The 12,370-nt window shown below is 34.5% G+C and overlaps 1 protein-coding gene across 1 annotated transcript in view; it reads left to right on the forward strand.

The window, feature by feature from the left end:
- The window catches only part of LOC149786031 (E3 ubiquitin-protein ligase rnf213-alpha-like), a 451,244-nt gene that overhangs the window by 288,492 nt on the left and 150,382 nt on the right, over positions 1 to 12,370 (forward strand). Inside the window, exons 65-66 of the mRNA XM_089978103.1 lie at positions 4,901 to 5,247; positions 8,920 to 9,083. Coding sequence (XP_089834229.1) covers positions 4,901 to 5,247; positions 8,920 to 9,083 — 511 coding nt within the window. The remainder of the gene's footprint in view (positions 1 to 4,900; positions 5,248 to 8,919; positions 9,084 to 12,370) is intronic.

A 12,370-nucleotide genomic window follows, 5' to 3' on the forward strand; every position in this document is an offset into this window, starting at 1 on the left:
AATTCACATACCTCTACAGTTGGAGATATGCACTGTAAAGTGGATGCTTACTGACAAGACTCTTCGTAATGTAAAGTTGGCATCTACCATGAGCCTGTATGTACACAGGCTATGTTGCAATGCAATACCTGTGCTCTCATGGTATACTGGTTTTTCCATCATAAGCACTTCGCTTGTGCATCATGGGGTGAACCGAACTCACTACATCAAAATAACATATATAAATATACATAAACAAAACCCCGAGTACATTTTACTCCAAAATACACTTAATAAATAAACACAATTCCATGACACATAAATCCATCCTTTGTCCATCCATCAGTCTATATATCTCTCAATCCAAAGCATATGAATATGATACATTCATACACTTAGAAAATGTGTTTATGATATACTTTACATACAACACATTTTCTGCAAGAAGATAAACTGTTGTACACAACCAGTGTTAAATGCAAATCTGCATAATGAGAAATAGAGGACAGTTAAAAAAAGAAGCATGTATGTACACACACACACATTTCATGCTTGAATGACTCTAGTACTGTCCGCAGTTTGTTAATGAACCCTCAGTTTCTTGGATCCTATTTCACCTACACTAATGAAATATGGTATATACAGTAGTCCCCCTCTTGAACGGCCCCCCTGACCAGTGGCCACCCGCTCCTTACAGCCACAATCCATTGGCACCAACGAGTTTGTGTTCAAAAGTACCCCTCACAAAAAGGCCACCTGGCTAACGTGGCCAGCATATTAGTGCAATGATATAAAATTTACCCCGCACAAGTGACCGTATTTTATTTTGATATGTATCCAGAACCAGTATTTTATTCATAATGTGTGTTAAGTAATCCGATTTCTGTTTCCCAATGTGAGGTTTTCATTACTGGAAGAAGTGTTGACTAAAGTACATGTACCACTAAGGTTAATATTATATCATTTATACCTCACAAGAAGCCACATTTATTCCATAAAACCGAGAAAGACTCAAATTTTTATCCATACAAAAGGGTAAGTACATGTAATCCAATTAGCCTTACTGCTGCGTTATTAGAGATATCCGGTTTAGTCACTCTGATAATTGTTAAGATTACAATTATTGAACAGTAGTAACAGCTGAGAAGTGGCAGCATCGATGTACAATACACAAGTCAGCAGGAAAATAGTTTGATAGCCTTTATGGCTTCCCTTAGTAAGATGTTGAGCTTGTTCACTTTGATAATTAGTGGCTATTACTACTGACAATAATTGTCAAGATTACAAATCCTAATGGCCATGAGGTCAAATCTGCGTGATGTTAATGGTACATAACGAAGCTGTTTTGGCTTCTCTCATTAGTTTAAGGAAATGTATGAAACAATAGAGACCAGACTATGACTAACGAATCATGTGACAAGATCACTTCCTTTAAAAACACATGGCAATTTGTTTAAATGTATAAAAATTGTTTTATCAGTCTTCTAGTTGGCAACTTGAATAACTAACTGCAGAAAGATCAACATGTCATCGAGGAAAAGAAAAATTCTCAGTTTAGAAGAGAAAGTGAAAGTAATTCAACTGACTGAAAAGGGTTGGGGTTGAGGATCCTTGCAGAAAACTGATATGTCAGAAAGACTCAGATAAACATTATCGTGAAAGATAAGGAAACATTTCTGCAGAAGTGGGAAGGTGGAATGGACAGAGAAAGGAAAATTGTTTGAGCCAGGAGATGTTTGTATCCTGATTTGAATGACAAGGTTTTTGAATGGTTTTGCACTGCACGTGCTAAGAAAATTCATCACACCGGTCGAATGATTCAAGAAAAAGCAACAGTTTTGTCAGTTGAAATGGGATATGACGTCTTTACCACAAGTAACGGATGGTTGCACAGATTTCAAGTCTGACACAATATTAAGTGTTCTGTCCTTAGTGGAGAACCAGCTGATGATAATAATGAAGTTGTTGAAGATTGGAATAAAAGACTAAACGATATATGCAGAGGATATGACAGCAAAGATATTTTTTATTGTGACGAAACTGGTTTGTTTTTCTAGACTGTTACCAACAAAGTGTCATCCCCCTTTAGAAAGGCCACCCTCATTATAAGGTCACTTCCCTGCTGCAATAGGGGTGGCCTTATAAGAGGGAAACTACTGTAGTTACATTAAGTTGACAGAAGTAAATCAACCATACCAATACTAGACACCAGTTTTACTTAAGTATGTTGGAACTTTTTCTCCTGCACTTTGAAAATCAGTACTTGGATGTATACATCTCCATAAAAGTAACTCGGTCATACCAAACGGGATCAATGTGACCCAGTCTTCATCCTTGAGAGACTTGTATTTTCAGCTTTCTGTTAGATATACTAATAATATTTTGAACCCTATTTCACCAACTCACATGTAAATTTGTAGTCGATTATATTTCAGAGAAAATAAATTAACCATAACTAGTGCTCTAAGACATACATTTTCATGTTTTAGTGACTTTTTTAATATTTAACTCTCAGTTCATTACATCATCTAATGATAACCAGAATTAGCAGGGTTATCACATGCTTGGCAAAGTCCTGGAAATTATGAGGGTCATGGAAAAGATATGAAATTAGGTTATAAGTGATTTTGTCCATGAAAATCTTTGATCTTTGTCAAAGCATTCTGGAGCTATTAAAACCTGAATAAAATAAATGGGTTCTCTGAGTTTATTCTAAAGTAAAACATTCACATTTGAAAAAGATCATTTGAGTTGTAAGTGTATTAGTATTGCCTAGATGATTTTTTCTGTTTTTCTGTTTGTATGGTTTTTATTATAAACGCATGTTAGGACAGTACATCTGGTGAATGAGCCCAATGGTCTTGCCATTTAGAATCTCCAGATTCTCAGATTCTGATAGTTTACTTTGAAATATGCTTTCTGGCAAAGCAGATTATACAAATTCCTAGTGATTGAATACAATATAACAAAGGACAAGGTGTTTACAGTATTGGATTATGACTGGATGAAGTGATTCACTGGAGATAAAAAGGAAATTGGTTGGTCAGGCATGTGAGAGAATTATTGATATTTCAGATATGGATGGAATTTAGTACCCTGGAACCTCACTGGAAAACTGTAAAGTTGAGAAACATAGACAAAATGAACAAAATCAACCCAGTGTGACAATCTGCCATGTAACTGACTGATGAAGATGGAAAAGATAAACAACTGTTGTTTTCCATACAACCTTCCCCCTTGCAACCAAGTGATTAAACATTAGCATAAGTCAACCATTTCATGCAGCATTGGAACCTTTATAACTAAGGATGATGTTCTAAAATCATAAATGTTATGGACATTAAAAACTAATCACAGATCACCATTTTTAAAGATCATCAGCAAATACCAATAAACTTTTTCAAACAGTGTTTCCAGACAGTTATGTAGTCAAAGGGTTTGCATGTGGCAGTAGGAAAATGGCTTACATAGGTGTAATTGGCTCAACATTCATTAATAGAGAGTGTTTCAGGTCTGTTTGTTTTATCTTTTATTGAAGGTTTAAGAAATGTTATTATTGCTGTTTTGGATTTAATGTCATTTTTCAGCACAGGACAAGCTATAGATGGCAGCCACTATATTTAGTGGAGGAAGAATCCGGGAAATGCCCGGTTAGAACCACTAACTTGTGGGAAGCAGGCAAGCTTTCTCACATAACCATATTGTCTGAGACTGAGACTCAAACCCATGAGGACAGAAGTGAGATATCAGTGATCTTTAAAGGCAAGCACCATAAACCATTTGGCCGCCCAGGGCCCCTTCAAGAATAGCAAATAGATAATCACATTAGACATTGGAATAATGCCTCAGAAAGTAAAAATTAGACATTTTATGACAGATTTTCTTGGTAAGTAGAGTACTCGAATTAAAATAAAATATCTATATAAGAATTCTCAGAACTTGTATTGTTTCTACCAGAAGTCTCACATATTACATTTTAAATATGCAGATAATAATATTACTTGACACATCGAAAGGCCAAATGTAGTATTTTTAATATTTAAAAACCTTTGCACTTATCTGCCCATTGTAATGTGATGATGACCAAAAAAGTTTCAGATGTGGTCAGTTGTGTTTTAATATTTTTAATTGCAGAAGCTGAAAATTATATTCTGCATCTATTTCTTTATAGGTTTGATGACAAAGTGAAAGTTAGGTCTCCTGATATAAAGAAATTTCTTTAAAAGGAATAATTGTTTGATTGATCATCCCTCAAAAGCATTATTTACAGAACTGAAATGGTTCACAATATATGGCAGGATAGATTTGCACTGGGCAATTCTTTTGTATAAATGTCTACATGGGACTGTACCAGAGTATCTTCAGGACTTAATCATGCCTTTTTCAACACAATACCAGTTGAGATCAATATCACATGGAAACCTTCTAGCACTAAAACCAAGAACAGAGCAATTCAAAAAGAGCTTCCAATACTCTGGTCCAGTGCTGTGGAACAAGTTTCCACTACATGTAAAATCTGCTGAAGATATTAGAGTATTTAAGAAAAGATATCATGAGCATGTATGTGTTTTTATAAATAATGGAATTTAGTATTTTAATATTAAAATAAACAGTAATTATTGCTATCTTCATATAATGTCCATTGTTATACTCTGTTTAAGTGGGCCTCAAGTCCTTGACTAATGAGTCACCCTCTGTAAATAAAGCATTATTATTATTATTATTATTATTATTATTATTGTTGGTGTTGTTTGAGTAAAACTACTTCTTTTTTGAATGTCCTGGAAAAAATTTCGCCATGTCTATATGAGCCCTGTACAAATATACATGTATTATAAAGTTTGAGTGAATTTGAGTTGTCCATTTTGTTCCTTATATGTATTGTGTATATTATCAGATTACAATCTTTTTTATTATTCAGACAAGCTTGCATCCAATACTTTGAGTCCAGGATCTCCCCAATACTTGCTGGAATCTTAGCCCACATTGATACAAACCATAATCTGGACATTATACACAGTCATATCACTTCTGGTGACTGGAAAGCCAGGTTATGGCTTCAGATTCTCAACACTCCAGGTGCCATTCAACTACAGTACTCTGACCTTCAGTCTCCTACTAGGCAACAGGAGTTGAATGAGGTCATCATCAAGACAACGGGGTGTGAAGGTCAAATGTTTACTGGAGTGATGCCCTTCTCCTGGTTGATTTATGAGCAGATAGATGGCATCTGGAAAACTGACCAAGAAAGCCAGGAGGAGGATGAAGGTAAGAAAATTCTAGGGATTTTCCTTCAGTTTTTAATGAATCTGGTGCATACATGTGAGAGAACCAGGATTTGAAACCAGGTGATTTAGATATTTGTATCAGTAAATTGGCTTTTAAACCAGTAGATTTTTCATTGGCATAAATTTTACATTCTTCAAGAAGATTGAAAACAAAATAAATGTGCTATGTATTCTCTTTATTCTATAATAAAACAAGAAGATTTTGAATATAAATCAGATTCAGATTTTGATTGCAATCTTACAGTCATTTCCTTCACAAGATCACTGTCTGGAGACCACTGTTGATATCCACTGTCATTCTTAAGCTTCACACTTTACAGGATCTCGGTAGTTTTCTGCTCTGGATTTCTCCCTGAATCACTTTGTATTTCACACAGAATGGAGAATGTCATCTCTGTATTTGCATTAGAATGTTGTAATGACAAGACAGCTCTGCACAGCCTTCAAAGAAGTTCTAGTTTCAGTGTTCCTGTTGCTGAGTTTGTAAGGTTGCTGACTGCTCTCCAGTAGTTCTCCAAGTTATGTTCACCCAACAACAGAAGTTCCTGACTTGGATTTATGATGTATTCCTGGGTCTCAATCTCTTTCTCTTCATGGATCAGATCCAAAATTTGTTGGCAAGCTTCACCATTGTAAATAAACTTTTAAAAAAGTAAAGATTAATTCAGACTTAGAATAAACAGTGGAAACATTCATGTTGTATTTATCATTTATGAATAATTTATCCCAACTTTAATGTGAAATATCTTTTAATTTTTGTTAACTGATATATCTTATCTAGGAATTAAACATAATTTAGGTGCATGAAAACTTCAAATCAACAGAGGTGAGGTGGCAGTCATCCGTAATGGTGAGTGCTCTAGACCACTAAGCCACTCAGGGCCCCCACTGACAGAGAGAGACAAAATGGTATTCTAAATGTCTGAATGACTTGACTGACTCTTGAACAGTGAACATTATGAAATTTTACAGAATATTTATACATTGTGGTGTATCATTCAAAATTATAATGAACATATAAAGTTTTATAAGTATCTCACTTGTCAAATGTTTCTTGTGATTAGGACTGTATTTCTATTTGGAACAACTGTATTTATGTGATGGAATGTGATTCTTAAATATTATTCAGCTAATGTTTCAATAAATATCTGTTTTTAAAAGAAGAAAACAACAAAGAGCTTTCTTGATTTTGTGCACTCTTGCACAGATACTGATGTTCTAATAATTATATTCTCTCTCTCTCTCTCTCTCTCTCTCTCTCTCTCACATAATTGCTTAGAAAAAGACATATTTTTTCAAATATGTCCAATCCTCAGTAAACTGAAAACCTCGGCTCATGTGTGATTTTGCATCTGTATTTTTGTTTTTACTTTTAATTTATTGATCAGTCAGTGGGGCATAAGTATGTTTTTATGATTTCAGATGTTAATTTGTATAATGTTTGCATTATATTAATCATGAATTCTTGATTATATTTTTGAGGGTATTTCGTGGTAAATGGAATGGTGGAGTAAAACATTTTTATATCCACCATCTGCCCCACACAAAGACAGTTTGGAGAAGTATACTGGAGTCAGCTAATGGCCCATCTTCTGTCAGTCACTCTTTTGATTACTTAATATTAAGGAACCCCTTGAGATATCTTTATTTGGTATGCTTTTTTATAATGACTAGACATTGTTTTCTCTTAAGAAATAAAGTGGAGTCTGTACAATCATCATTTTGAGAGCTATTCCCTTTTTCTTACATGCACATTAAGGTTGAATGTAAATGTGATGATACTGTCCGTCAAGTCTGTTTGCTTCTAGTTCATCAAACACAGTAACTCAAGTTTTCCACCACATGCTGTTAAAAACCCTTGCAAATAGCTAACGTTTGCTTGCAAGGATGAAACCTTTCGATTTTAGGGTTAAAAGTGTCTAAAACTGTAGAACAAAAGACAATTATTTTCAGCACAATGACATCATTTTTATGTATCAGAACCAAACTTTTTATATGGCTTGTACTTGGTGTGAGAAAGAACCCATTCAGTTTGGGAGATATAAATGGTTTAAGGTCACTGTGACTGAAGGAAGAAAACTGGTTCAGCACAGTATCATTAGATTTAATATTTTTAGGTTTATGGGTTTATGTTTGAATCATGGGCACCATATAACCAGTTTTGTGTTGACATGAAGTTAAACCCTATACATTCATACACATGCACATCATGGACAGCGGACCAAATTTTGTAGATGACTTGCATGTGGATTATGAAGAATCCTGTTGATTTGGGTTCAGAAAGGCAATGGTCAGGGTCACTGATGTACAGAAGAATGGTTTCTGTATAATAGCTTTAATTATACTTAACAGTCCTGGACTACAGTGTTGATGCCTTGCAACTGGAGTAAGACAGAAGCCTTTTAAATTCATGATCATAGGTCATTGTCACTCACTGGCTGAAGAATGAAAAATGGTTCATGCAAAAAATGTTAGTTTGGTAAGTATGCCTATTAATTTGTTGGGGAGGGCAGTCAAAAGTCAGGGTCATTGTGCTGAAAGAATTTTTTAAATTTTCATAATGACTTTAGCTCTAGACCATTTACCTTGACCAAAGTTTGTGAGGGGCTTAATGTGTTTATTTGGAAGTGGTCTAATAATTTTGGGTTCAAGAGGACAATGTATGACAGGTTCACTGTAATTTCAAGAAAAAAGGGTTGTGGAGAATAACTTTTCTTGTAGAGTAAGTTCCTTAAGAACAAAAATGGCGGATGGCATACAGTTTTCTAAGAGGGAGGAGAAGAGATTAGGATTCTCTTTGAAAGCTTGAAAACAGTGGTCTTAGTCTGATTTATGAGAGGACCTTAATTATACTTTATTTTACCTGAAATAGAAAAATCTTGTAATGAAAGGAAAAAATATTTGGTTGGAAAAAATTTGCTGTCCCCTTCCTCCATAAAAAAATGAAATAGCCAGTCCTTTACCATTCACGTGCAATAGTCATGAGAAAAATCTCCAACTTCATGAACATGTGCTATTGTTGACAGTGTGTTCTACCTATAATTGACATAGCCAATAAATGCAGATAGAAATATATTTAATAGAAGTTGACCAACCTTTCCTAAAATAAAATTGAATGTACAAGGCTCTTTTTAAATTATTTTTTTTATCGTCAGTTATTGATGAGAGCTGTGCTAATAGCCTTGATGAAAGGTCATAGTCAGTGAGAACATACTTCTTTGCTAATGCCTAAATAGAAACAAAGCACAAGTGTTTAATGTGCCATTCAAAGTAATGTTGTTTATTATTACTGACTGTGTCTATCAATTACACTCTTGTCTGGTTCCATCAAAAATACAACCCCTGCCTATTACATAGGAGATGTTGCTTGCTGACAGATCTAGTTAACATTATTCCCTAAATACTTTTTAGTCGTCAGTTAATGTAAGTCAAATCAGCTTTGGTCTTTCCAGCACACTGCGGCACTTTGCAGTGATATAATTTGATTGCATCTGAATCGTGATGTTCACTGTGAAATGATGGAAAGCTATAATTTTACAAATTGTTGTTCCCAACCAAGGATATTCATTTTAATGGAACATTCATTTTATAATTGATGTAAGATTTAATTTTTGTCTTCTTTTACAAAATGAATGTATTTATATTATTCCAGCACACATGAGAGTAGAGAAAATTGTAGGTCTGGTAAAGAAGACCAAACTAGGACAACAGCTTGAAACTCTGGAGGGTAGTGTTTCTTCAGAAGATGTCGGATACCTGTATGCTCAAGATTTTACCTACATGGTATATCATGCCAAGTCACCTGTTGAACATGAGGTGAGTGTTAACAGTGGTATGGACAGAAAATCATTTTGACAGAAGGCAGTCGGCAGCTGTTGAACACTGTTCTGCTGAGGAGTATTCAACTTGGCAGTAAATTCAGACATTAATACAGGGATAAATGTTACATAGGTTCCTAGTTCAGCATCCATCCTAATTAAGGACAGATAGTATAATATTCATTAAAGCTTATAACCAGTCTGTCATTAATCCCTACAAACAAAAGCTAAGGTTTCCAAATTTTTTTCACATAATTTCTGTCATTCAGCAGACATCATTAGGTACTTCTTGTGTTTGATTTTTCGTGAATTCTCAGATCATATCCAGATTTATAGCTTTGCATTGTCACTTTGTTTCATATTTGTTTACAAAGTATTTGTACAACAGTGTTTAGCAAATTGTGCAGACTTGCTGAACCTGTCTTTCTTTTACCATGGAATTAGGTGTTTCGGGCAAATACTAAATATTATATGACTTGTTTAGATGCTGGAATGTATTATAAATAAATTTGTTTTGAAGGATTAGCATATCATTTGATCAATAAAGGACTATCCAAATCTACAATCTGTTTGAATATTTCCTCAAATTGATTGCTCAAAATCTGTCTTTATGACTGTTGTGTTAAATTATATCACATGTTTCAGTGAACAATGTGTATGAATCTGCCTCTTAAATCTCCATCCATACATTTAATGTTTATTCAGAAAAGTTATTTTTTAAGGTTTACTACAATTCTATTCATTTTGCAAATATTACAATGCATGTTTGAAAAGTGGCTATAATACAGTCATCTAAGTTGTTGCCTTATCCTAGTGCCTACAATAGTTTGTTCATTATTTTACCATTATGCAGCTAGCCAGTACTGATTAAATACATGATATGGAAACTGTCAAGTAATGATTTGTGCACAGTACTGTATATATTATTAATAAAAGACGCTTCTTCCTAGATATAGAGTACGTACAGAATTATAAAATTACGTAATATTTATTTCATTTTAATGCTTGCATGTAAGGTTCAGCCATAATTGTCAGGAAAAGATGATGCTTGGAAACCTCTTATCCACCAGCATTACCTGAAAAAGCCCACTCCACCAGGAAAACCCAATATTCTTGGTACCCAGCGGCAAACATCAGTCCATCTCCTTGGCAAGGTTAAGCCACTGTCTGTGGGAGGCTGTACAACAACAGTCCTTATCCTGTAAAGTGCCTTGTGGAAAAACAGCAGTGAGCACCTCATGTATGAAAGCCTTAGTGGCATTAGCATCCAGCTCAATGCCTCCATGGCACATGTAGAGCTAAACCTCAGTTCGGGTGCAACTACTGGCTGGTTGTTTGGACTCTTTCACATGGTTTTTTCTAAGATGTTTCACTATAAGCCCTTTATGGGTGAATGGTTAAATAAAAATTGTATACTGCACTGAGTACATTTTCATTTGTGAGATTTTCAACTAATTTGGGGGAGTTAGCATGCATCACTGCTCTGCAAGTGTGTCAATTTGTAAAAAAAATTGCACAATTCACATATCCAACAGCATCTCTGCTTAAGTCCAATACACAGCAATATTAATAATCACTTTTGTGTTAAGTTCCTCTTTTGCTATGTCAATAGATCCTGTGTGTCACACAGTGAATAAGCTAGTACATTAAGTTCTAATTGGTGGTTATTATTTATCCTGGACCAAAACTAAGAAATAATCACAAATGTGAATTCAGTGTAAGTTGTGTAGCTTCCAAATTTGACCTAAGTAGGCAAGATACAAATCAGTAAAGAAACTTTGCATAAAAGCGGTTAATAATTAATGAATAAAGTACTTGATTATGCTTGTGGAACACATTTGAAATGTCTCCTTTATGCTATGACTTTGGGATAAATACATAGTGTGGAATTGGACAGGGGTGGAGGGGTGGCTTGGGGAGGGGGCAATATTACAAACCACATCACTTTGTGTAAATTTGTAGAAGGTATTATCAAGTCTTTTTCATTTTTGTTACTAAAAATGAGTGTGTGTACCTGCAACAGCTGTCACAGACTAATTAGTGACAACTGCTGAAGATTAAAATAACTTGCATATGGTAAGTGTCATTTTGTATCAGTTGTCCACTTCTTGTTTCTATATGTGTATCAGTACAGCAAAAGTATCGATATATTGATGAATTGTTTCACCTCTAGTATGCAGTGTATACCCATAAACCAATATTGGCACCAGAGGAATGGATGTCAGTGCAAAGTATTCTTTGCCTAAATACCCAAAGCCAGTGAGCATGAACTTACCACCTCATATCCCTGCAGCTTCCTGGAATTGCACCTAAAAAAGTGCAGCTTTTCACATGTGTCCAAGGAGCTGCATTCACAGATAGATTTGTTAGATATGCTAAACCAAAGCTTGTGCATGAATAGCTGTCTTGACCAGAAAGTCTTGGCCTCACATGCTTTGTACTTATTGCCAACAAAAATATACCATTTTGTGTACAGACAACTGAGAGACACCACCAAAGCTCTTGTGCAGGTGTGTATCTGTCCCTAAACCAAAAATAATGCACCTTCTCTGCCACTTGCCATTCCACAATTCTTCTTAGTGATATACAAAGACAATATCATTGTTTTCTTTGTATTCAAGTAGAAATGCTTTTAAGGACTTTTAAAACTTGTTCTGTAAATGTAAAAGTTTTCATTTTTAAATCATATTGTATGAATTTGTATTGTACTCCTCTATGGACACATTTTTCAGGTTCTTCAATTACATCATTAAATGTCTTTATTTCAACAATGCATTTAGATTTTTAATTGATTATAATATGCACCATAGTGCATTGGAAATGTTTGTGAACAACAATATCAATAGTCTTTGTGTTTTGCTAAGAGAGTGTACTCATTAAGTAGAATAGCTAGTAATAATAACAAAATCTTGAAAAAGTATTTCACTTTGCTTGCTGTCATAATTCATCAATAATTAATTGTTGGAGCAAATTAGTGTATTAATATCATTTTTGTGAGTTTTGTGGCATACCTTGTGTGAAAATTGCTGGTTTTGTGGTTGTGGTCTATGGACTTAAGTCCAAAATAAAGACATTATTATTATTATTATTATTATTATTATTATTATTATTATTATTTCTTCTAAAAATTTGTTCCTTTCTTTCCAATTCTTTCTACTACATTGGTCTCCCTCTTGAGAGACCCCTCCAAAGATAGGTCACCCCTTGTATAAGGACACCAAAGTAGCATATTTTATTTAGTTTGTCCCTCATGAAAGGCCATCCTTTGTATAAAGCTACCTTCTT

The sequence above is a fragment of the Sinohyriopsis cumingii genome, chromosome 12 (assembly GCF_028554795.1).
Source record: "Sinohyriopsis cumingii isolate HCF-2022 chromosome 12, ASM2855479v2, whole genome shotgun sequence".
Classification (NCBI taxonomy): Eukaryota; Metazoa; Mollusca; class Bivalvia; order Unionida; family Unionidae; genus Sinohyriopsis; species Sinohyriopsis cumingii.